The sequence below is a fragment of the Staurois parvus genome, unplaced genomic scaffold (assembly GCF_062004578.1).
Source record: "Staurois parvus isolate SC_StPar_1 unplaced genomic scaffold, SC_StPar_1.0 ptg001146l, whole genome shotgun sequence".
Taxonomy (NCBI): domain Eukaryota; kingdom Metazoa; phylum Chordata; class Amphibia; order Anura; family Ranidae; genus Staurois; species Staurois parvus.
Genome location: NW_028318942.1, coordinates 2306727 through 2332494, shown reverse-complemented (window position 1 = coordinate 2332494; position 25768 = coordinate 2306727). Strand labels below are relative to the sequence as shown.

Below are 25768 nucleotides of genomic sequence, written 5' to 3'. Positions count from 1 at the left end.
CACTGCCCGAGGGCCCGGGGTCAGTAGGGGGCCCCATGAGATGCTTCTGGTACCTTTTTCATAGGCTTTTTTGAGTTTGGGCAAGGACACAGGCGCCCCATGATCCCCTATTGCCCGGGGGCCCCATGAGTTGTCAGTCCGCCCCTGGTTATGACTAGTCTGCTGTGCCAATAACATTGCTGAGAGTGGCTGTGTCAGTGAGAAGCTGTTACCAACTTGCTTGAGAGTGTTAAGAAAATACCTTGCTGCTGTTCTCCACCTAATTGTTACTTCCACTTAACCAAATAATAACTGTGCCATTCTACTTGGTCTTGGTGTGCCTTTTCTCTACCTTGGGTTCCAACCAATTGGCCCCGCCCGCATGTGTAAATAAGAAACTTGGATTCCATGCTTTCTTCATCCCTTGTTCCACCTTGCATGGTGTGATGGCCCTATTCTTTTTGCAAGATTGCTGGGAAGTGATAAGTACCCCTAATCTAACAAGAAGACACTCAATTACTGTACAGGAAGATTTTCTTGCAAGGTTTTGGCTGCTCTGCTTTTCCTGGGATTTTACTAGAAGGAATGTGAGTTCACCCTCCCCTAGGTCCGATAAGTACATAATCTACCTTATTGTTTTACAGGTTCATTTTTCATCTACCATTTGGCAGTGCATCTCACAGAGGAAGGAGCTGGACCGAATAAATGGACTTTGCATTTTAATGTTCACTTTAACCTCCTTGGTGGTATTCCCGAGTGTAGCTCAAGGTAAAGTTTCGGTACCAAAGCAGTAACCTCGAGCTACACTCGGGCTTACCATGCGGCACTGCTCAGGGATTCCCTGCAGCGCGTACTTTGTCCTGCGCTCCCGCGATGTGTCCCCTGCAGCGTCCCCGGCCATCTCCTCTGGCCAATGCCGGCATCTGGATTCCGTGTTCCGGTCCCTGCAAACGTCGGGACGTATGGGGGCTGGAACGGCGGCAAATTTAAAAATTTTTAGAAACTGTCATTTTCTTAGAAATTAATTTGACATAGTAAAACATTCCTGTATCAAACCATTTCACATATATTTTGTCCCGAGTGCTTTGTCCTGCGCCCTGCCTGCATTTTGACTGTTCTTTCTGCCTGGAAACTTAAAAAAGTCCATGGCGTCCAAAAAGCGTCCCTTTAGGTCAAAAGCGGTTTTAGACCGGCTAGAGAACAGCGATAGTAAATCAGAACCACTTGCAGAATTGAGTGATAATGATTTGTGGGGGAAATTCGTCATCAGACACTGAAAACGATTTTGCGACTTTGCTCAGCGATGTGAGAATTTGGCGCTATATTTCAAATTTCAGTGTTTTTGGTTTGATTATATTATTGAATTAAAATTATTATATTATTATTTTTATGATTATTTATGAAATTATAATTTATGATTTCGTGTTTCAAGTTTTATCCTACCCGGGATGTTTACTAGACTCTTGTTCGGACAGATGTCAGTGAGTTATTCCTAAAAATTACAGGCCTACAATAAAAAAAGACATATTTCCATGCAAAAAAATTTACTGATTTCAGCACAGAAATCAGAATCAGACCGCTAGGGAGGTTAACCATTTCAATACCGGGCAATTTTACACCTTCCTGCCCAGGCCATTTTTCAGGTTTCAGCGCTCTCACACTTTGAATGACAATTGCGCGGTCATACAACATTGTACCCAAACTAAAATTGTATCATTTTCTTCACACAACTAGAGCTTTCTTTTGGTGGTATTTAATCACCGCTGGGGTTTTTATTTTTTGCTACATTAACAAAAAAAAAAAAAATTTGGAAAAAAAAAAGTTTTTCTTTGTTTCTGTTATAAAAGTTTACAAATAAATAATTGTTCTTCATAAATTTAGGCCGAGATGTATTCTGCTACATGTCTTTGGTGAAAATAACCCAAATTAGGATGTATTATTTAGTTTGTAGGAAAGTTATAGAGTTCACAATCTATGGTATATATCTGAATATTGATCAATCCTGAAGTACTGACAGCCAATCTAATTTCTTGAGGTCCAAGAATGTCAGAATAGTACAGATATCCCCCAAATGACCCCTTTTTGCAGAGTAGACAGTCCGACGTACTTCATAAGAGGCATAGCGAGTTTTTTGAAGTTGTATTTTTTTTGTCATAATTTTTCGGAGAATTAAAAAAGTTATTTTCACTATTTTTTTTTTACATACTGTCACCAGTGCAGTACAGCATCATCATATAACTGGCATGGCGGTGAACAGGGACACTGACTGGTGACAGTATGAAAAAAAAAATATATATATTTTTTTTTTTCTTTTATAATTTTTCATTTTTTATTTTTTATTTTTATTTTTTTTTAAGATTTTTTTTTTCATATTTTACTATGACCAAAGTAGTACAATGTTACCATAGTAACATTGTACTACTTTGGGGAAGTGATTTGTATTTTTTTTTTTTTTTACACAATTTGCTTATAGCAAAGAATTACTTTGCTATAAGCAAGCATTTACCTGAATGAAATCGATTCATTCAGGTTTTTTTTTGTGCTTAGCTGTGACTTGGTCACAGCTAATCACATGACATGTGCATGTGATTAGCTGTGACCATTCACAGCTAGGCACTAGTATACAATGGATGGCATGAATGAAGCCATCCATTGTATACAACTGTCATGTGACCTGCTGTGATTGGTCACAGCAGGTCACATGGTACCAGCAACGGGGGCCGGTACTCAGATCTGTCATCGGCCGTGTCCGAGGTACACGGCCGGTGACAGATCGCGCCGCTACGCGGCTCTGCAGGAGCGCAAACTGCACATGTGCGGGAGGATGCCAAATGGCGTGCACCCGGAATGCCGAAGCACTTTTGAAGTTGCCAAACAGCCATTGGCCGGGCGGATAATGGTTAAGTGAGGCTGCATCTTGAGGAAACAGGGACTATGTCACTCAAAAATAATAACACAGAAGGATCAATGCTTTAATATATTTTATTTTTAATGAGGAAAAGGGAAAAATCAGTTCAGACTGTCATATACAGCACAAAAGAAATATCCAGCTACTCCTTCAAAATAATAAGTACGAAAGGGAAACATAAAGAAATAGTTACAAGAATTATCACTATAGAATGAATGTAAATCAAACTAAAACCATAAGATGCCAAAATTAGCTCCCATATTCCTGACAAAGCCAATCAAAATACCAAAGGGTAGATATCAATTGGGACAAAATTACCAATTGTTATTTTGTCATTTTAAAAGTAATTGCAAACACGAACATGATCCGATGTAGATTTATTCATTATAAATGTACTGTATGTACAAATGTGTGAACTTTTGTATACATGCTCCATCAAATTCACATTGGGTCCTGTAGTGATGCCAGCTTACTTCCAGAACCGGTAGATTTTCTCTTTGTGCCATCTGTTGCTCTTCTATTTAACTGTAATTAAAGAAAGGTCAATGTCGTCAATTAAATCCATATTTAAATAATACCTAGAACTTTTTGTTTTACTCTCTCATTGATCTATTAAAAAAAAACAAAAAAAAACAGAAACACATTCACATGGATTTGTATATCCAGTAGTAATGGTGTATACTCAACAAGTATCTCCCATACATTCTCCTTTGTTTATCCAGTAGTAATGGTGTATACTCAACAAGTATCTCCCATACATTCTCCTTTGTTTATCCAGTAGTAATGGTGTATACTCAACAAGTATCTCCCATACATTCTCGTTTGTATATCCAGTAGTAATGGTGTATACTCAACAAGTATCTCCCATACATTCTCCTTTGTATATCCAGTAGTAATGGGGTATACTCAACAAGTATCTCCCATACATTCTCGTTTGTATATCCAGTAGTAATGGTTTATACTCAACAAGTATCTCTCATACATTCTCCTTTGTATATCCAGTAGTAATGGGGTATACTCAACAAGTATCTCTCATACATTCTCCTTTGTATATCCAGTAGTAATGGGGTATACTCAACAAGTATCTCTCATACATTCTCCTTTGTATATCCAGTAGTAATGGGGTATACTCAACAAGTATCTCCCATACATTCTCGTTTGTATATCCAGTAGTAATGGTGTATACTCAACAAGTATCTCCCATACATTCTCCTTTGTATATCCAGTAGTAATGGTGTATACTCAACAAGTATCTCCCATACATTCTCCTTTGTATATCCAGTAGTAATGGTGTATACTCAGCAAGTATCTCCCATACATTCTCGTTTGTATATCCAGTAGTAATGGGGTATACTCAACAAGTATCTCCCATACATTCTCGTTTGTATATCCAGTAGTAATGGTGTATACTCAACAAGTATCTCCCATACATTCTCGTTTGTATATCCAGTAGTAATGGTGTATACTCAACAAGTATCTCCCATACATTCTCGTTTGTATATCCAGTAGTAATGGGGTATACTCAACAAGTATTTCCCATACATTTATCTGCTAAGAATAATAAACGGTAAGGCTATGAATATTATCTTGCTTGTTGGTCTTTATTTTGATATGCTGTATTGCATTAACAGATTTTAATTTCACTAAAGGTAATGTGAAGATCATGTCTGCTTAAAGGGGGACTAGAGTGGGTTTTAGTCACTTGTATTTTAGTTTTTTTATATTGCTATTTTTGTTTTACTGTATTGACAATTTTATTTTGCATATAAATATTTAATATACAGCTGTTTCTTTTTTTTTTTTTAGTGTGTGAAGTAAGAGTTTGCTGGGTTGTCTAATAGGAAAACCGTGTGTACTTTCCAGCTCTCCAGGAAATAATTTGCCAAAGAGAGGCCAAGGGAACTAGGACAGGAGTGGCTTACAGATAATGCTTCGGGGATGCAGACCTCCTCAGATGGGGTAAATCGACCACTGGGAAAAGAGCAGACAGGTGGGGCAAACACCTAGAGCATTATCCAAAATATATTCAAAGGTGTAAAAGATAAAAACATACTCACAGACATAGCATGTATAAAAAGCTTTGCATAATGGAGATGGCCGCAACAACAGCCAAGGTGTTCTGACTGTCAGTGTGGTCAGGTGACTGATGCATTTCGGGGACGAGTAGCTCTGAGGAAAGGGACTCGTCCCCGAAAAGCATCAGCCACCTGACCACAATGACAGTCAGAACACCTTGCCTGTTGTTGCAGCCATCTCCATTATGCAAAGCTTTTTATACATGCTATGTCTGTGAGTATGTTTTTGTCTTTTACACCTTTGAATATATTTTGGATAATGCAGTAGGTGTTTGTGCCACCTGTCTGCTCTTTTCCTTGTCTAATAGGAAAGCCTAGCACTAGTGCGTGCGTGTAACTTGAGATCCTGCTATTAAAATCTATATTTACACCATAGCAATATAAAAATTTTTATGCAACATTTTTTTTATTAAACTAGCTAAAAGAAATAAAAAAAAGTGTTTTTTAATTATCTTTTGCTCCTGATCATAATAAATAACTACAAGCACACCTTATAAAAAGTCAGTTGTGTTCATGTAGTCAGATCTGACCATAGACCTGCAGCGTCAGGGAAGCACAACGAATGTGTAGTTTAAGAAAGCTGGAAGTACAACCTACATTTGTGATGAGCCAACATGGCTGCCTCTTATGTACACATAACTACAAACTATTAAAACATACGAGATTTCTAAAATTATACTAATACGATTGTTTACAGTAAGCTTATCATATGTATGTATTGTGACAGTGTGGCGATCTGTCACCCTGGATTCTCAACAAGGCAGGTTGAGGGGCTCCAGGGTAAAAGTTTGATACGGAGGAAAGTCGCTTTTCACTTTCCTCCTTTGTTTGTAAGGTCTGTTTTGGGATCTGGAGCCTGGAGATTTCAAAGAGATCTGGGAGGGATGAAATCTCCAATCCTGGGACCAGGTTTTGGGAATGGCCAGGAGACTGATTGCACAGGTGTGTGCAGGCCTTTTCAGAGAGTCAGGATCAGAGTTCTGGGCTCCACCCTGGCAGTTAGGAGGGCTCCACCCCGGCAGATGGGAGGTCTCTGCCTTGGAGTCAGGTGGGCTTCACCAAGGAGAGGTGGAAGCCAGACTAGCTGTGTGCTAGAAGTTTGCTGTGTGCAAAAAACAACCTTTTGGAAGGAGTCTGCAGGAGACAGACATAGAGTGGTATCCCTGAGAGAGCCAGAAGGCTGAGCATTGTTTAATTTGTGTGATGGTGGAAACCCCTGCGCGGGAAACCTTTATGTTACGGGACATTCTTTAAATAAAATTGGGCAAAAAGGCCCTTAAAAAGAAGCGAGTTGCTTTGTGCTTTGAAGAAGCTCTACCACTTTGAAGCGAGTTCCCACAGTATATAAAATCCTGCATTGAATTGTTGCCATGTGATTGGCTGATTAGCAATTTGTGTTACCAAGCAATGAAACAATTGTACCTAATAAACTGGCCAGTGAGTGTAATTCAAGGTAAATGTGCTTTTTAACTAAATGAGACTTCTATTTTCCTTTAACTTCCATTGCTAATATTAGACATAAGCAGATAGCTACTCACTGAAGGTGTAGGAGATTTGGAAGCCCTTCGCCTGGTTAGACGCGTCACTGTGGAATACGAGAACCATAGAATTGCCTTTGGAGTACAACACAGGGATGGTGAGATCACCACAGAATGGACCCCTTTGTTGACCATCCATGAAGAGTTTTAGATAGTCATGTATACAGAATCTGGCATACTCTACATGGAAATCACTGATGGTCAGAGCAATCTGAAAAAGAAATAAAATTATGACTAACATTACACCATGTCACCAATATACAACTGTCAAACTACTTTCTATGTCATTCACCTGTGTACAATAGACTCAAGAAACTGATCAGCACCCTCCCTTCCTCTCCCTTGTGGTCCTGTTACTCTCAATCAGGATGGCAGGAATTAGCCCAGGGCTGCAAAGTCATGTATAGCTTGATAAACAGCTTACAAGGTCACACCGCCATTGATCAACCAGTTTCACAAAATACCATCTGCACTTCATGCCATCACTGGGAAATCATCCAGAAAGTCTTGATGGTGTTTAGGGGTTGATTTACTAAAGGCAAATAAATGGTGCACTCTTCAAGAGCAGTTGCTCCAGAGCTTAGTAAATGAGCTTTGCTGACTTCCATCACCCAGTCATGTGCAAGCAAAATGCAGGGTTTTCTTATTGTCTTTGCACATGATTGGGTATTTTTTGCAAAGTGAAGCTTTACCTCATTTACTAAGCTCGGGAGCCACTGTACTTGCAGAGTGCAACTGCAGTTTGCAAAGTGCAGTGTCTATTTGCCATTAGTAAATCATCTTCATAGTCCTAGAGAAATCTACTTTAGATTTACCAACAGCCATGTAGCGTAATGCTCTCACCCAGGGTTTCTTTACCAGGGTTCCTCCAGAGGTTGCTAGGGGTTCCTTGAGCGATGAGCAATTTCTGCCTTTGAGATAAATGCCTTCTGACACCATTAATATGTTCAACTGCCTGTAAGGGGGTAACTCTTTCCAATGACTACAAATGTGAGGAGTATTCTTCCCATTGACCATCAGATTAATGTGTCATGAGTTGTAGATATAGTAATTTTTAGCAGGGGTTCCCTGAGACTGGAAAGTTATTTCAAGGGTTTCTATGTGTTGAAAAGGTTAGGAAAGGCTGCTCTAAACAATACATTCCATTTCCATTCATTCAGGTAGGCCCTAGTGAATGCTGCTGAATTTAAATGGGTTTGTACATTTAGACTAATGTGTCTGTCCAAGATTAAAGTTTTGTTTGTGTGTCAATTTTAGAACATTATGGTGTCCAGTAATTAGGGAGAATTATTGAGGTATCTTGTTTACCTTATATCCAACAGGAGCTGTGATGGTGTAGTTACAGTTCATGTATGGACTGTAGTTCCCTGGATATCCCGGAGATGCAAAGCTGCCTTGAGAGTTAAAGAAGGTTCCTCCACACTGAACTGTGAGAATATAGATATAGTAAATACAGTAAGGAGATCTATAATAGTACGAAGGTCTTTAAAATGTTTCAGCACATATATATACCTGTATATATATATATATATTTTTTAAAGTGTGGAAACCTTTTGAAGAACCCCCATATATGTCATCATTTTATGTTTATGTATATATTGTATATGCATTGTTCATCCTCTCTTTCAGAGTTCCAGGTTGGTCTTTTTCTGGGACTCCACTCTCCAACCCTCATGGCAGAATGCAGACCTAGTGATCTGCCGCTCAGGACCAAATACTGCATCGGTGCAAGAAGGGAGAGAGCCACATGCTCTACCTTACCCAGAAATGTAGTGATGAGAGGTTACTGTAGTTGAGGTGTGTGGGCTACCATGCAAACCTACTATTTTGTCCTAAATTGGGAAAGTACATCAAAGCCCCAATTTGTGCTGGTGTAAAATTTATTGATCCTGCTCTCCCCCATTGCACTGCTTGAGTTAAATGCTTCTTTAGTCTACAAGGAGATAAATACGTTGAAATGTTTACCATATTTCTCCCTCCCACAGGCTTCCTCCATGCTGTGAGAATGGTCCCTGAAGATGCTTCTTTTTGCTGTTCCTCTAGCCAAAGACTCTCAGATGTCATCAAGTACTACACAGGATCAGCAGTCATGAATTGTTTTTGTACTTATTCCAAACTGCCCTAAGCAAAAGCAAGCATTGATCCCATGCAGTGCTGGGGGAAGGGAGTCTGGTCCCTGCACTCTACCCCAGATAATTTTGAATGACATGGTCAACCCTATAGAAGTCTATGGGGATTTTCCAACCTCTTAGTTTTGCAGTGGGGCAGAGAGCAGGGATATACAGCCAGAGAGATGATTTATACAGCATCTGATCCAAAATAATCCGTAGAGGTAAGTGTTATCACTCCTACAGTGGATCCACATACACATTGAACAATCTCTCAGCAATTTATTGTGCGAGGGCCTGACCGACTGGTTCATTCTGATTGTATATACTAGAGTAAGTGACTTTATGGATTGCTTCGAAGGTTGCAAACAGAAGTTAAAGGACATCAGACTGATGTGTCAATAGTCCCTCCTCGGCCCTACATCTATGATTCTTCAGTGTCTTTCTCTGAAAACTTTTACTACCAATAAAATAAATCAGCATACCTGAGCTATATGTAGCTTGGAAGCCGACCCCGCCAACAGCCCCGTCACTGACAAACTCGACCAGCATATGCCTTGTGGACGCGATGAGTGGAGGGATTGTTATACTGCCGCACATTTTATCCAGCAAAATAGGAGAGTGCTTAGAGGGACCATCATAGATCCTCATGTAGTCAGATTCACAGTTAGGAGAAGACTGGATATTAAAGCTACTGAAATTTAGTGAAGCCTAAAAAGTGACACAAAAGAAAATGTATTATCTACAGTAAACCTTAAGCTTCACATATTTGTAACTGCAAACTGCATTATTACGTAGTTGCAAACTAATGCAATCAAGGACTCAATTAATGCTTGAACCGCTCCTTAATGAAGTGCCCTCTAGGTAGGTAGGCTTTGTTGGGTTTTTTTAGACAGAGGCTGGGTAGCAGCCTGGGATGAATAAGCCTGGGAGTGAGGTAGTGAGTTCACCTTGGGACAGGCTGGGAGGATCTCCAGGTCAGGGCTTCTGGAGCCTTCCCACCCTTCTAGAAACAGGAGGAACTTTCTAGAAGAGGGGCAGAGGAGGGGAGGAAGCCTAGATCTGCTTGTTTAGGGGAACTTGGCCATTTCCCAGACAGAAGGTTGGGCATGGAGACCAAGGACAACCCTTAAATGTGACATAGGCTATGCAGCAGGGGAGTCGGGTGGAAAATGGACTGAGAGAAGGCTGGAGTGTGCAGCATGGGAGGGGGCCCCAGGGAGGGGAACCTATCTACAGGCAGTGTGCTGGAAAGGAGGTTCTCCACTGTCCAATGTCTCTTAGGGAGGACATTCTGAGCAGCAGGGAAGGAGTCAGCCCAGTGAAAGGCCTGAAAGCAGCTACCTATTCACCATGCTGACAGAACAGGACAACAGTTTGGGTACTCCTATACCCCCTGGGCCAGATAAAGGGAGAGGGTGGCCAGGTGCAAGACCCAACTAGTTCTCATTCAGGACTACTTAAATGCTAGATCTTAGAATCCCTTGCCCAGGAATACCCTCAGAGCAGCTGAGTGAAGAAGAAGGATTCACCCGGAGTCTGGGGAGGCACACCAAGTGGACTTTGGAGCTCCTTAAAGAGACATTGCTATATTTTGCGGATCTCACAAACATGTATGTGGATGAAATCCAAATTAAAGTCAGGCACTGTGCCTATCTAACATGAAAAACAAATTATCCCATCTTCCAAACAAGGTAAAGAATGGAATAAAATAAAGGGCCTGTGAATGTGTCGAAATTCGATGTATAACCACAGATTAGTAGATAAAACTATATCTAAGTTTTTTATTACAAATAACACTACACAAACATGTTAAAACACCAACCTTAGAGCTGTATACAATATATCATTGGACATATGAAATGCCGGTTTGTATGCAACATGTGAAGAAGTATCTGTTCCGTTGATAGAAGAAAGAAGGAGGGTGATCAGGATCAACACGTTTCACTACCACTGCTTCATCAGGATTCCCACCAGTAGAAGAATTTACTACTACTACTACTACAACAACGTTATAAATCAAAATAAATTTAAATCTACTATATAAATCAATATACTATAATAATTATACATATTATAACAATTCAATAACAATGGAGATAATGGAGAAATTGTCTCCATTATCTCCATTGTTATTGAATTGTTATAAATATGTATAATTACTATAGTATATTGATTGTATAGTAGATTTAAATGTATTTTCATTTATATAGTTGCTGTAAATTCTTCTGCTGGCGGGGATCCTGATGAAGGAGTTGTAGCGAAACGCGTTAATCCTGAACGCCCTCCTTCTTTCATCTATAACCGGAACAGACACTTCTTCACATATTCACAAGAGGGCAGTGCTGCATTCAGAAAAAAAGAAGACACTAGAGTATGTAGGATTCTAATTTCTGTAAAACAATCTCAGAGCTATAACTATTTCTAGCTAAGATGTCTCTTGAAACATGTGTGTATTTGCTATCGATTTTCCATTTGACAGAACTCTTCTGCTCCCTACTAATTCATTGCTGGTAGTTTCTTCAATGAGAAAAATAGGCTTAAACAAGACACATTTGGGGGAAGAAACTTTTAACAGAAGTCTTTAGTTTAATACTATATTGAAGAAAGTCGAAGAAACCTTTGATCTAATGCTATTGGGTTGATTTATTAAAGGCAAATAGACTGTGCACTCTGCAAGCACAGTTGCTCCAGAGCTTGGTAAATGAGGTAAAGCTTCCCTTTGGCTAGAATACCCAATCACATACAAGGAAAATAAAAAAACAGCATTTTTTCTTGCACATGATTGGATGATGGAAGTCAGCAGAGCTTCTGCTCATTTACTAAGCTCTGGAGCTACTGCACTTGCAGAGTGCAATTGCAATTTGCAAAGTGCAGTCTAATTGCCTTTAGTAAATCAACCCCTACATATTTGGATGTTGCAATATCATTACTATTGGTAACATACTTGTAAGACCCATGTTGTTCCTGCTAAAATCCCCATTCCAACAATCTCCTCACTACCAGATGTGGGGTAAAAGAAATTTAGCACATCAGAGTGGCCAGCATAGACTCCCAGCCATGAAGTGGTCATGATAGTCTGAAGACTATAAAGTGGGCCACAATGAAGGGAGTATTATTCCAACATATGGAGACATTGGTGGTTAAAGCAGTATGAGGTTCAGAGACATTACATCTTACAGGGCCTACTCCCAACCTCTGGCGCAGCCATAACGTCAAACCACCACCATCTCTAAAAGTCTTTCACCGTGTCAAAATAGAACAAAACAAAGCGCTGTAGTCTTATATTTATTTCAATGTACAAAAGTGTGATGTTCAGGTTGGTAGTATTTGGAACTTTTCCTTGGCTGTACACTAGGCAAGTCTCATTTTTTTTAAAAGGTAAATTTCAGGTGATCTACAAAACAATCTTCAGATGGGAGTTCATTTTCACAGTTAGGTTGCTAGACATTTAGGGGTTTATTTACTAAAGCTGGAGAGTCCAAAATCAGACTCCCTTCTGCATAGAAACCAATCAGCTTCCAGATTTCATTGCCAAAGCTTCATTGAACAAGCTGAGGTTAGAAGCTGATTGGTTTCTATGCAGAAGGGAGTCTGATTTTGGACTCTCCAGCTTTAGTAAATAAACCCCTTAAGGTCAACATTTTGCATGTCTTCATTCCTGTTTCCTTACCTGCCCTGATGGAGCCCTGATCAACCAAACGCAGTCAGCATTATCAGGATAAGCAAAGGGATAGTTGGCAGAAGTTAAAATTCCTGTGTTACTATTAAGCAAAGTAGAGCAGACATCTGAGAAGTAAGAAATAGACATATACATTGTATTTAGTTACTGGAGGAAAAGATTAATATTCATATTAATAATGGATTTGTGGGAAACAGGAGAGGGGTATTAACCTTCTATTAGATTAAAACTGCTGTAGTTTTGAACTTATAATCAAAGAAACCTTGAGCTTAACCCCTTTATGATGAAAAAGTAATCCTTCAACGGATAAGTTCACGTTTTGACCAAAAATAATAAATGCACATATTTTTGCAGGTAATAAAAATGTACTTTTAATATCATGTGTAGGAGGAACCTGTAAAGTATTGCTCCAGTGACTGGTGGATCGCTGGTGCCATGCAGGTCTCTTTCAGACCTGTCAGCATATCTCCTTGCCAGTACGGGAAGTACAGGCAAGCAGATATACTGACAGAAAGATACATTGAACTACTATGGTGCTCCACAGCGACATGGTAGTTCATTGAGAGCTACAAGCCCACAGCCGCTAAGGCTGTCGGGACTTGTGGTTCATTCATTCACAGAAAACTGTGAGTGAATGACAGGGCTAGCTGAGCCCCACATGGCCACACGGTTTTTAAAAAGTGACAGTTGGTACGGGGAACTTCTGCCCTTACTGCTGTCACCGGGGAAAGGGGGGGCAGTGGGCAGTGGCTGCAGCAATTTGGAACATATTACAAGTTCCCCCCTAAATGAATTTGATATGCATGGGATTACCACTTATGAGTACATTATTTTTTGCGTGCCCCCCTAGTTGGGCCCGGAAACAAAAGTGAACATTTTGTTTTTGTTAAAACATTTTTCTCCAAACTGTAAAAATTAACTTAAAATGCAATTATAAAAAGTATAATTTCTAATGTTTAAAACTCAAAAAATTGGAATGTACAGAAACTTACTGCATTGATAAAGTCGGTTAATTTTAAGGACATCCAAGACACTCAGTCCAATTCTCTGTCCAATAGGCACATTGGGGTCAGGCTTGGGGACAATTGTGGGTTGGTTCGAAGTGTTGGTGAATGCATAGCTGGAAAGTGTTGAATGGAGATAAAATCGACATATAAATATGTTCTCATTTATCGGTAATTCAATAGCTAACACAAAAGTCATGACTTACGCATCATAATGCATCACTGAACCGTAGTCATATGGACTGCCCAGGTTATTGGTGTCCGCTTTAGCAAAATCACCCTGGTATCCTGTAACAAGACAAAAGCAGTGGTAATGTCTCTTTTTAGAAAACATGGCTAAATTCTCTTTGTGTAAATGTCCCCATTACCTTCAGAGATATACTGGTAATTGATGTCAACATAATTGTCACGATCACTTCTGGTGTGTTCATGGTGGAAGCCCAGGGCATGTTCTAGTTCATGTTGTATAATCCCCATATAAATGCAGCCACCACCCAATGAAACTTTCTGGCTTCCACCAATTCTTCCAACATATGAGTAACAGCTAAAAATAGTAAATATACAGTTCAAAAGAGTTATGCTTTAATATAATTTAGGAACTAAAGACAACTGGTTTAATTGACACAATGATTGAATCCGAGCTACAGAAAGAAAGCAATCAACATCAGTTTGTACTAAGCCTTTAAACTTTCTAACTCATAACGGCAGGTGTATCCCTATGCATGAGCCCAACTCTAGTAAGGACTATGGTGTTTGGGAGATAAGTAACATTGTGCTGGCTCCAAGTACTGGATCCAGTGCCCACTTTTGGACAGATGCAGTTTGTTTTATTTTGATTGTAACTATGGTTTTTTTAGGTGGAATCCTTTGAGTTTGTTGACACTCAGCCCTACTCCCCCTCAGTCACTACCATTCTTCTACTAGCTACTCAATGTATGCAGTGCTGGGATACAAATCCTACGCCCCTGTGCTGTTTCTGCTAGGTACAAAGAAAAAGGAGACCACCAAGAACACCTTGTTGTTGGCCTGTGACTTTCCTTTATATCTACAAATGTACAGAGGAGTTCTATAGTGTTTTTGGAGGAAATAGAAAAAGAGGAACTGTCATGCACAGATAGGTGCAGTAAAGTATAAGGTGTTAAAGTTTTAGATGCTCTCTACCGTCTAACTTTATGTAGAGAAATCTATCGGACAATAGACAAGACAACCTTACCCATCTTCAGGTGAGATGTTGAGATAATTGGTTCCCGTTGTAAAAGGCACAAACCTCACACAAGTCAATGACTCAAACTCTGTCATGGCGAGTGCAATCATATTCAGGTCATTGGGACCTGGAAACAGAGATAGAAGGTAGGGTTTCTACAAATAACAAATAGCAATGAATGTTTCACTGTAAGAGAATGACGAGGGAACTCACTGTAATTGGATGATATGATGTAGGGAACAGGAACAATGCCATCATCGTTTTTAGGCCAAAGGCAAGAAGTACAGTTGATGGCGCTGCGGTCAGTCTGTACCAGAATGTCACCTCCATACAGGAATGTTTCACTATCTAAAAATACAAAATTTGCTTACAGTTCATGCACTAAAATGTATTAGATTTAACCTGCCCATACACTGTGAGCTGACTGAAGTTTGCTTTATGGGTGGCTGTGCTGGCTCTGAGGAAGAAGGGATCTCCCTTTGAAACTCGTCAGCTTCACCCGGACAGTCTCCCCTCTCGATGGGATTCGCACGTGTCTCCTATTCCAGTGTTTCGATTTTGGATTTTATATTCCTTATATATTGCCAATTTTGTGAGCATATATTTTAATTCAATAAATTCACTCTTTTTTGCTGAGGTAATGCTCAAGGTTGGTGCGATTTTGTTTTAGTTCTTCTTTACAGTTTATGTCGGGCTTCCCCAGCCTTGTGTTAGAGCTGCACAACCTTTGATCGGTTAATGGACAAACTTTCCATCCGCCCACTACTGATCTGGGTCCCTGAGCACAGGAAGTGTTGTTTTTGTTTTTGCTGGCCCCCTTCCACCTGACGAACTTTGATTGAAAATTCAAAGAATCCAGACAGAAAATTTTCAAACTAACAGCAGCTGCACCTAATCAGATGCAGTACAATACAAGTACAGGGGCGGACTGACCATTGGGGAACTCGGGCACTGCCCGAGGGCCTGGGGTTAGTAGGGGGCCCCATGAGATGTCCCTGGTACCTTTCATAGGCTTTTTTGGGTGTGATTTGAGTGTGGGCGAGGACACAGGGGCCCCATGATCCCCTATTGCCTGGGGGCGCCATGAGTTGTCAGTCCACCCCTGAATGTAGGAGTATACAACAGAATACAATAGGCACAGAGGGAGACTTGTACATCTGGAGGAATCTTTTAGACTCAACTTTTTTCATTAGAATTCCCTATTGTCTATTGGATTGCAGGATGGCCCTAGTACTCCCATATTGCAGTAAAGAATCCTATGATTTAGAATAATTACCTTTATTAGCTTGCAAAATCTTGCTGAAGATCCCTTCATGGACTTCTGAGCCTCTACTCTTTGAGGCTACAAATACAAAATAACCATTAGGCACATTTTGTCAAATAATTGCAACCAAAAAAAAAGTAAATAATTTTGTGTAAATTTTGAGCCCATTATAAAAATGTAATTATATAATAATAAAAAAGGGTAGCTCTAAAAAACTGGCCCTGATTTGTGAAACTTCTGGTTGGATAACTTTTTAATCTTGTAGTTCGTGGGTGAAGTTCCCTGAATGTCATTATAACCATCACCTAAGTTAAGGGAGAAGGCTTTAAAGAGACCCTGTTGCAGGACCATTATTTTTAATAAAAAACATACATATGATTATAAGTGCATTTAACATATTTTAGGCATATAATTAACTATAAAAAACCTCCCTTGTGTAAACAGCCGAAATTTCGGCCGAAGTTGCATCTTGTACGTGATCTCAGCAGAATCAGAGCTTTTGCTCAAGTGACATTTTATAGCTTTCCTCTTTATTCCTCCACTGGGCAGCTATATAAAAGTTTATGAGGGAAGGGACAGAGATGCTGGGCCAGCACAGACAGTCATTGGACACTCCCAAAAGAGGAGAAGGCTATGAGAAGCAATATGGGAGAGGACTGTGCTATGGAAAAGACTCTCAGATTAGTCACATTTTCATTAAAAGTTCAAAGCCACATTACATGTGAATATTAAATAATTTATGTAAATAAACTACTGCAAGTAAACTTTTAAATTAATTGATTTATTATGATTTTATCTGCATTGTTTTTAATTGGTGAAAGGGTCTCTTTAAGGTAAGGGATCTTTACCCTCAGGGCTATTAAAATGTGGAATAGTCTTCCTTAGGGGGTGGTTCTAGATGGACAAAGAAAAATTATTTTAAAGATTCTCTGATGAGGCTGATCAGGACCAATGGAGTTTTTATTTTTAGGAATTAATATTTTGGATTAGGAATGGTATAAACAAAACATCTAAAAGAGAACAGAAAGAAAGCAAATATCTATTCTTTAAAAAAGAATGTTAAAAAGCTTACCAGCTTTGTTCACTCCAGGTAGATAGTACTGAAAATGGAATGTTTTGTATCAATATCTTATTTCAAATTAATGCAATGATAACAGATAACAACCCCCCAATCTCCGTCTGTCAGAGTCCTCCTCAGCCCTCCTGCAAATTTCTCAGCATTAGGGTAATATCCTTTTTTAAACAGATGTTACCACAACAGTCACCATTGGAAGATTATACCATACCCTCTGCTCAACTATAATATTATGGATTTCCCATCACTTTCTGTCCTAGTGGCAATGGCCAGGACAATGGTCTAATCTCCCTACAGGGGACCCAGGCAGTAATAAGAAATTGACTGTTAAAATCTGCCAGGATTCCTGACCCCTCACCACTTTATTCAAAACTAAAGGGAAACAATTTTTGTTAGTGTTACACTTCACTACTAGCTAATATTGTCAGTAACTGATTAGATATTATACTTTCCTAAATCTAGTTTTCCCCTGTCCCCTGTACTGTTCATGCCAGATCATCATCTCACCTGTATTGGTGCCAATAGAGGTAGACTGGTCACCAGCCCCGTAACACAGCCCAGAAGCAGGAGGAAGACCTGGTCATTCATCTTGTTCAGAATTCTTCTTCCCTGTAATGTGAATTATCTTCTCTCGGAAGTTTGGTTTGACACATTCATCCTCTGGATCACCTTTTATACAGTTACCAGAGAAGATCTGACCAATCATGGGACAGGAAAGCAAATTTTAAGCATGACCTAGGTGGACGTGTCTGGGAATTAGAAATGTATTATTATTTTATGTGTGACATTATGGTTATTATTACCTAATTATTATCTTGATATCCCGCTGTCCAATTTGTAATTGATTGTCATGGTCTCACGATAATTGTCTATAATGATATAGAAAGGTTCTTGTATAAGTGATATAATCATCAACTGTTTTTTTCCAGCTTAAATCTAAATGAATGGGGGCCGGCAATGCATTTTTAGGGTCATGGTTATACCGATTGTACAAGATAATTCATTACTACAGTGCCACGAGCAAAAACCCATAGTAGACCAACAGAGATAATCCCTTTTCTAATATGAAACTTGATCCTACAAAAAAAACCTGATTGCTTAATCTGAGTAAACCTGGTCTTCACCAGAACTTCCACAGACTACAGTTGAGTATTTAGTTATAATTTATTCCAGGTATATAGCACCATCAGTTCAGGCAGTGATTTAGATACTATACATTCTAGCTCAGTTCTAGCTCTGAAGAAGATCACAATCTCACATACTAGGGACACATACCAATGCTTGATTACTGCCAGTACCAGTACAAGGCTCAGTCAGCACCAATGCCTGTTTACAGACAGTTCTGATTAGAAACAGTACCAGTACTTGACAACCAGTACCAGTGCAATCCAGTACCAATGCCTGATTACAGGCAGTACCAGTGACAACCCCTATCAATGCCAGATTATAACTAGTACTGGTGCTCTATCATAAGCGTGACAGGGTGCTGCGCTACTTAAAGAATAATAAGTTAAAAAAATGTAATTCAATAATGTAATCAAACCAAAAACACTGAAATTTGAAATATAGCGCCAAGTTCGCACATCGCTGAGCAAAGTCACAAAATCGTTTTCAGTGTCTGATGAAGAATTTCCCCCACGAATCATTATCACTCAATTCTGCAAGTGGTTCTGATTTACTATCGCTGTTCTCTAGCTGGTCTAAAACCGCTTTTGACCTAAAGGGACGCTTTTTGGATGCCATGGACGTTTCTCAGTTTCCAGGCAGAAAGAACAGTAAAAATGCAGGCAGGGCACAGGACAAAGCACTCGGGACAAAATGTATGTGAAATGGTTTGATACAGTAATTTTAGTATCAGATTTTAGTGTATTGAGTGACTGTCCCGTACGTCCCGATGCTCGCAGTTAATGGAACCCGGATGCTGGCATCGGCCGGAGGACATGGCCAGGGAAGCTGCAGGGGGGACATCACGGGAGCGCAGGACAAGGTAAGTGATCGAGGGATCCCGGAGTAACGCTGCAGGGTAATCCTGGGTGTAGCTCGGGGTTACCGCTTCTGGTACTGACAGTTAACCCCGAGCTACACTCAGGAATACCGCCAGGGGGGTTAAGTAGCGCAGCAGCCTGTCATGCTTATTATTGATTTTTCATTTATTGATTTTTCATATTTATTTTTTGGGGGTCATTTGGGATAGGAAGGTAGCTCAGGAGGATCATCTCTATACTATACCAGTGCTTTATTACAGACAGTTATTCCAACAAACCTGTGGAAAAATTAGATTCAAAAATACTCACCATGCCTCTTAAGTAAATGGTATTCCCTATTAGCTTCTAAATTTCTTTTTAATATTCAAATTGTCCCCTAATATGAAGAGTATCTGCAGACAGAAGACTATAAAGCCCTGGTACCCAACCTGTGATTTGGAAATCACATGTGCCCTTTGGTACTTATTGTGGGGCCCTCAGGAACCTTGTAGACAGAAGATGTTTTTGTGCTTGCTCAATAAATTGACAGAAAAATATTTTTAGAACTGGCTTCTGATAGATAAATAGTAAGTTTTATTTGTTTCAAACAATTTGACTTTTTTTTCTCTGCTGTCCATCCCTTTTCTCTTTTTGTGTTTTTTTTTAATCTTTTATAATGGATTTTGTTGAAGGAAATATTAAATGTGGCACAAGTCATGTTAAGGGGCTGTGGGGAGGACAAATATGAAAGCACTGATTTGTAAAAGGAATATAATAGCCGTGATCTCCATCAGTGACATATATAATGATTCTTCAGTCTATGACTGTCTGCTCAAGCATGTCTGCAGTCCCCAGCAACTCCAATCTCCAGTCAGTCTCTAACCATCCAGTGTTTACATATTCTGACTATGGGGTCAATTCATTAAGAGTTAAAAAAACCACTGAAAAAATGCTTTAAAATAATGCATGTGGTTAATCTTTTGCAAATGCGCAATTCGCAAAGAAGTAAATAATTCTTGTGATAAAATATCGATATTGCAGTAATTACCGCATAGTGGCAATTTATCGCACGGTAGCTGGTTGTTGCGTAGGCCAGCCGCGGCTTCCTTAACAATGGATGACTCATCAGCTGTCAGCGGGTTTCCGGCTGACAGCTGAATGCAAACAAAAGATGCCGGCAATTAAAAATTATGAAGAATAAATAGCGTGGGGGGTCCCTCATCCATGCCAGGCCCTTGGTGCCTGGTAAGGATTTTAAGGTAAACCTCACGCCACAATTAAAAAAAAAAGTCCCTCAGGTCTGGAGTGGATTTTGGGGGAACCCCACAAAAAATTTTGGCCTGGTAAGGATTTTAAGGTAAACCTCACGGCAAAATTTTTTTAAAAAGTCGCTCAGGTCTGGAGTGGATTTTGGGGGAACCCCACACCAAATTGTTTTTAAAAATGGCGCTGGGGTCCCCCCAAAATCCATACCAAACCTAAGGGTCTGGTATGGATTTGGGGGGGACCCAACTCCTTTTCTTTTGTTTTGGCATGGGGTTCCCCTTAAAATCCATACCAGACCCAAAACGCCTGTTAAGGATTGGGGGGACCCCCACTATGCATCTGAAAAAATATCGCCAACAAAACCCTGGTGATAAATATCACATTTTTTTTTATCATTCTGTTACAATTGTGAATTGCACTTAACAACTTACTGCATGTTTTTTTGCAATATTTACCGACATTTTTCATTCTGTGTTAAATATCGCATAATCGTGATTTTTTTTTTATTTGTGAATTGAGCATTTTTTTAACCGCACGTGATAATTTATGCAAACGAGTCACATGACCTTGTTATTGCATGTGGTAATCTTTAGTGAATTGACTCCAATTTCCTGTAGCGTGTCTGTATGATTACATTCCCTGAAAGTTATGGAAACACAGAAACTTGCCTTGGATCAGAATGAAGCTGAATGGTTGTATCACCAGAAATGAGTTGTATCATATATAAAAAGTTACATAGAGAATGAAACCAATACAAACAATAAAAAGGATTTGGAACATACCCTGGAGGTGTAGCTGGTTGCTAAACACTGAATACTATCTATGGCTATTGGCCATGCTGCTGCCTTCTGCTAGGCTTGGGGAACCAGAAACTACAAAAAAAGAAAGGGAAAGAGAAGAGCCAAACAGCCTCACAGTGTAGTAATATTTAATTCAGTAAAGAAATCTTAAAACCTGTAAATATTGCACTCACAGGTCAAGAAGGAAAATGGGCATAAAACCGAGCAGAGAAAGTCCCATAAGAAGAGGATCAGTTAGCTCCAGCTGCCGATAATGAACCGGCCACCACCGCTGCAGGGGAGACGCTAATAATGCTGGATAGAATGGATGCCTCTGCACAGGATCATCCATTGATTTATGATATAATATTTTTTATTTAGTTATGAATTTTCTGTTCCAATCGTTCCAGACGTGCTGATATTGGATCAATAATGATAATCGACATTTCATTTTACTTCAATCTATTTATAATCAATTATATTTTATATCTAGCAATATTTAATTTCATTCATGTATTAGATTTTTTTTTCTTTTTATCATTATCCACATTATGGATATGGTTTCATTTTACCTTACTCTCTTCCCGATGATAAATACATTCTATCTGGGAACTACCTATGGAACAGCCCGGTCCACCATGCTGTTCTTTAAGTACAGTATAGCATATATCACTTATACAAAAGGGTTTTCTATATATGAAATTTATTTATTCACATATATATTTTGATTTGCAAATTACATCTGAAATAAGACAGCCCACCTCATATTCCTGTGTAGAAGTGGAAAACCCAGATACTCCTGCACTTAGGGAGGGACTCAATGTCATTAGGACCACATAACGAAATTCTTGGGATATGCACGCCTTGCTGCGCTCAAAAGACAGGGGGAGTCCAAATATACTGAATAAAGAAAAACTAATAGAGGGCACACCGGCCTAGTGCATTACCTTAAAAATATCTTTATTAAATGTTAATTGACAAACTGTGAGTACAATGCCTACTTTTCACCTCATATTCCTATATGTATGCTCATATGTAGTCCATATATACCGTATATATATATATATATATATATATATTTCAAATATTTTTTTTAATATAAAACTTTTATTCATTTTTTATAGCAAGAAAAAACTTAGGAAAAATATTGATATGAAACTTATTTACAAACATTTGTTATTAATATATATTTTTAAGCCCAGAGTTACTATCCATGAATTCATTTACTGTCATTTCATAGAGATTAAATTATATCAAATTATTGTATATACATACATAAGGATTACCCATCACAATGCCATCAATTGGTTATTTCGTTTTCTCTGTTTTTATGAATTTTGTAACTCAAACTTAATATGCAATAGATTTTTCATATGCTGCATAGATCACACAACAACCGGCAGCATCTGGTAGGATGATTAAGGGTGATTACCCACACTATGTGGCACTATATAACGCATTACATTGTTTCACCTGTTTCACTTTGTTAATATCACATAGTAAGTATGCAGCTTTTTAATATTTTGGTATACACTAGTGCAGTGCACTAATTAGTATATACTGTATCTACCATCACTGCTGGACAAGTATTTAAATTTCAGAGGTTGCTGTTAGTTTGACAAAGAAAGGATATAATTTACTGTCTGAAGCACGTATTTTATGATTCTTTATGGTTGATCCCAAGCAGCAAGAGATTTGCATGGCAATCCTGTGTAGAGCTGTCCTTTCCAGCCAGCTTCTCCCCCGTAGTGATGGTGGCCGGCTCATTAGCGGTGGCTGGAGTTGGCTGCTCGGATCCACTGGGTATAGGACTTTCTCTGCTGGGTTATATGCCTATTCTCCTTGACTTGTGAGTTCAATATTTACTGGTTTTGACATTGCTTTAGTGAACAAAATATTATTACACTATGAGGCTGTTTGCCACTCCTCTATCCTTTTTGGTTTTTTTACTGAAGATTATGCCCCTTGGTTATGTCAGGAACAGCACTTGAGGCTATATCAATTTGACCACCATTGATAAATTGGTATTTCTTTATAGATCATTTTAGTATCACTGTGAGAGTGCATTTTTGTACTTACCTGTCAAATCCATTTCTTGGATTAGGTGTTTGAAAAAGCAGCTTTATTAACCCTTACACATAAGGGGTATGCACCACCTACAGGGGATTGGACACTGGCAAAAAATACAGTAAATTCTCTTCTATACTTCCTGCAGGAAGTATCTCAGTTTTGTAGCATGCCATACACCCCAACATGGAGGGGAAGGACCTCTGTGTCTCCTGATATACTAATAAAATGGATTTTACAAGTACATAAATCCAGTTTTCTCTATCTTACATCACGGGATGTGCGCCGTCCATGATGGTGACCTTTCAGAATCTGTCTGGCCCATCCTTGTAGTGATGGATAGGGAGGAGAAAAAGCAAAGAAGATTTCAAATTCCTGAACTGGTGGAGCAGCTTTTGGGAGCCCTTACAACTTAGAATTGTGAGAGGTAAGTACAGCTGAGAACCGCGGTGGGGAGGTGGTCAGGTGTTAGGTCACGTTTACATATTTTCTGAAAAGGTGAACTAACCCTTTAAAGATTTACATATACAGTATATTGCTCAAAAACATTAAAGGAACACTTTAAAAACACATCAGATCTGAATGGGAAAAAATCTCCTGCTGATATGGACGGGGTAATGTGTGAGGAACGTAAGGATGCCTCATCGTTTGATGGAAATAAAAACTATCAACCTACATAGGACTGAATTCAAAGATACCCCGAAAATCAAAGTGAAAAAATGATGCAGCCTTCTAGTCCATTTTGCTGAAATTTCATTGCAGCAACTCAAAATGGTCCTCAGTAGTTTGTATGGCCCCCACGTGCTTGTATGCATGCCTGACAACCTTGTGGCATGCTCCTAATGAGACGAGGGATGGTGCCCTGAGGTATTTCCTCCCAGATCTGGACAAGGGCATCACTGAGCTCCTGGACAGTCTGAGGTGCAACCTGGCAGCGTCGGATGGATCGAAACATGATGTCCCAGAGGTGTTTTATTGGATTTAGGTCAGGCGAGCGTGGGGACCATTCAATGGTATCAATTCCTTCACCCTCATAGAAATGCCTGCATATTCTTGGCACATGAGGCCGGACATTGTCGTGCACCAGGAGGAACCCAGGACCCACTGCACCAGCTTAGAGTCTGACAATGGGTCCAAGGATTTTATATTGATACCAAATGGCAGTCAAGGTGCCATTGTCTAGCCTGTAGAGGTCTGTGCGTCCCTCCATGGATATGCCTCCCCAGACCATCACTGACCCACCACCAAAATGGTCATGCTGAACGATGTTACAGGCAGCATAACCTTCTCCACGGTTTCTCCAGACCCTTTCACGACTGTAACGTGCTCAGGGTGAACCTGCTCTTATCTATGAAAAGCACAGGGCACCAGTGGTGGAACTGCCAATTCTGGGGTTCAATGGGAAATGCCAATCCAGCTGTATGGTGCTAGGCAAGTGAGCACAGGGCCCTCTAAAGGATGTCGGGCCCTCAGGCCACCCTCCATTAAGTCTGTTTCTGATTATTTGTTCGGAGACATTCACACCAGTGTCCTGCTGGAGGTCATTTTGTAGGGATCTGGCAGTGCTCATCCTGTTCCTCATTGCACAAAGAAGCAGATACTGGTCATGCTGATGGGTTAAGGACCTTCTACAGCCCTGTCCAGGTCTCCAAGTGTAACTGCCTGTCTCCTGGAATCTGCTCCATGCTCTTGAGACGCTGGGAGACACAGCAAACCTGGCAATGGCACGTATTGATGTGCCATCCTGGAGGCGTTGGACTGCCTGTACAACCTCTGTAGGGTCCAGGTATCGCCTCATGCTACCATTAGTGACACTGACTCTAGCCAAATGCAAAACTACTGAAAAACAGTCAGAAAAGATGAGTAGGGAAAAAAATGTCAGTGGCCTCCACCTGGAAAACCTTTTCTGTTTTAGTGGTCGTCTCAATGTTGTCCATCTAGTGCACCTGTTGTTAACCGTTTCAATACCGTGCAATTTTACACCTTCCTGCCCAGGCCATTTTTCAGGTTTCAGCGCTCTCACACTTTGAATGACAATTGCGCGGTCATACAACACTGTACCCAAACTAAAATTTTATCATTTTCTTCACACAACTAGAGCTTTCTTTTGGTGGTATTTAATCACCACTGGGATTTTTATTTTTTGCTAAATTAACAAAAAAAGACCAAAAATGTTGAAAAAAAAAACACGTTTTTCTTTGTTTCTGTTATAAAAGTTTATAACAATGAAGAACAATAAATAATTGTTCTTCATAAATTTAGGCCGAGATGTATTCTGCTACATGTCTTTGGTGAAAATAACCCAAATTAGGATGTATTTTTTAGTTTTTAGGAAAGTTATAGAGTTCACAAACTATGGTATAGATCTGAAAATTGATCAATCCTGAAGTACTGACGGCCAATCTAATTTCTTGAGGTCCAAGAATGTCAGAATAGTACAGATATCCCCAAATGACCCCTTTTTGCAGAGTAGACAGTCCGACGTACTTCATAAGAGGCATGGCGAGTTTTTTGAAGTTGTATTTTTTGTCATAATTTTTCGGAAAATGAAAAAATGAAAAAAATTATTTTCACAATTTTTTTTTTTACATACTGTCACCAGTGCAGTACAGCGTCATCATATAACTGGCATGGCGGTGAACAGGGACACTGACTGGTGACAGTATGAAAAAAAAAAAAATATATATATATATATATATTTTTTTTTTATTATATTTAATTTTTTATTACATTTTTTTTATTTTTTTTAAGATTTTTTTTCATATTTTACTATGACCAAAATAGTACAATGTTACCATAGTAACATTGTACTACTTTGGGGAAGTGATCAGTATTTTTGTTTTTTTTTGTTTTTT

The 25768-nt window shown here is 39.4% G+C and overlaps 1 protein-coding gene across 2 annotated transcripts in view; it reads right to left on the bottom strand.

Moving 5' to 3' along the window:
• Positions 1 to 6492: 6492 nt before the first annotated feature.
• The window catches only part of LOC149439236 (embryonic protein UVS.2-like), a 61387-nt gene continuing 42111 nt past the window's right edge, over positions 6493 to 25768 (bottom strand). Inside the window, exons 1-12 of one of the 2 annotated variants that reach the window (XM_089659319.1) lie at positions 17345 to 17425; positions 16835 to 16862; positions 15775 to 15840; positions 14712 to 14846; positions 14508 to 14625; positions 13663 to 13838; positions 13501 to 13582; positions 13283 to 13410; positions 12282 to 12397; positions 9094 to 9319; positions 7809 to 7927; positions 6493 to 6711 (exon numbers count right to left, since the gene is read on the bottom strand). In XM_089659319.1, the coding sequence (XP_089515445.1) occupies positions 6493 to 6711; positions 7809 to 7927; positions 9094 to 9319; positions 12282 to 12397; positions 13283 to 13410; positions 13501 to 13582; positions 13663 to 13838; positions 14508 to 14625; positions 14712 to 14846; positions 15775 to 15840; positions 16835 to 16862; positions 17345 to 17425 (1494 nt within the window). Of the gene's footprint in view, positions 6712 to 7808; positions 7928 to 9093; positions 9320 to 12281; positions 12398 to 13282; positions 13411 to 13500; positions 13583 to 13662; positions 13839 to 14507; positions 14626 to 14711; positions 14847 to 15774; positions 15841 to 16834; positions 16863 to 17344; positions 17426 to 25768 lie in introns of those variants that run through there. The other variant, XM_089659318.1, reaches the window with a different exon arrangement.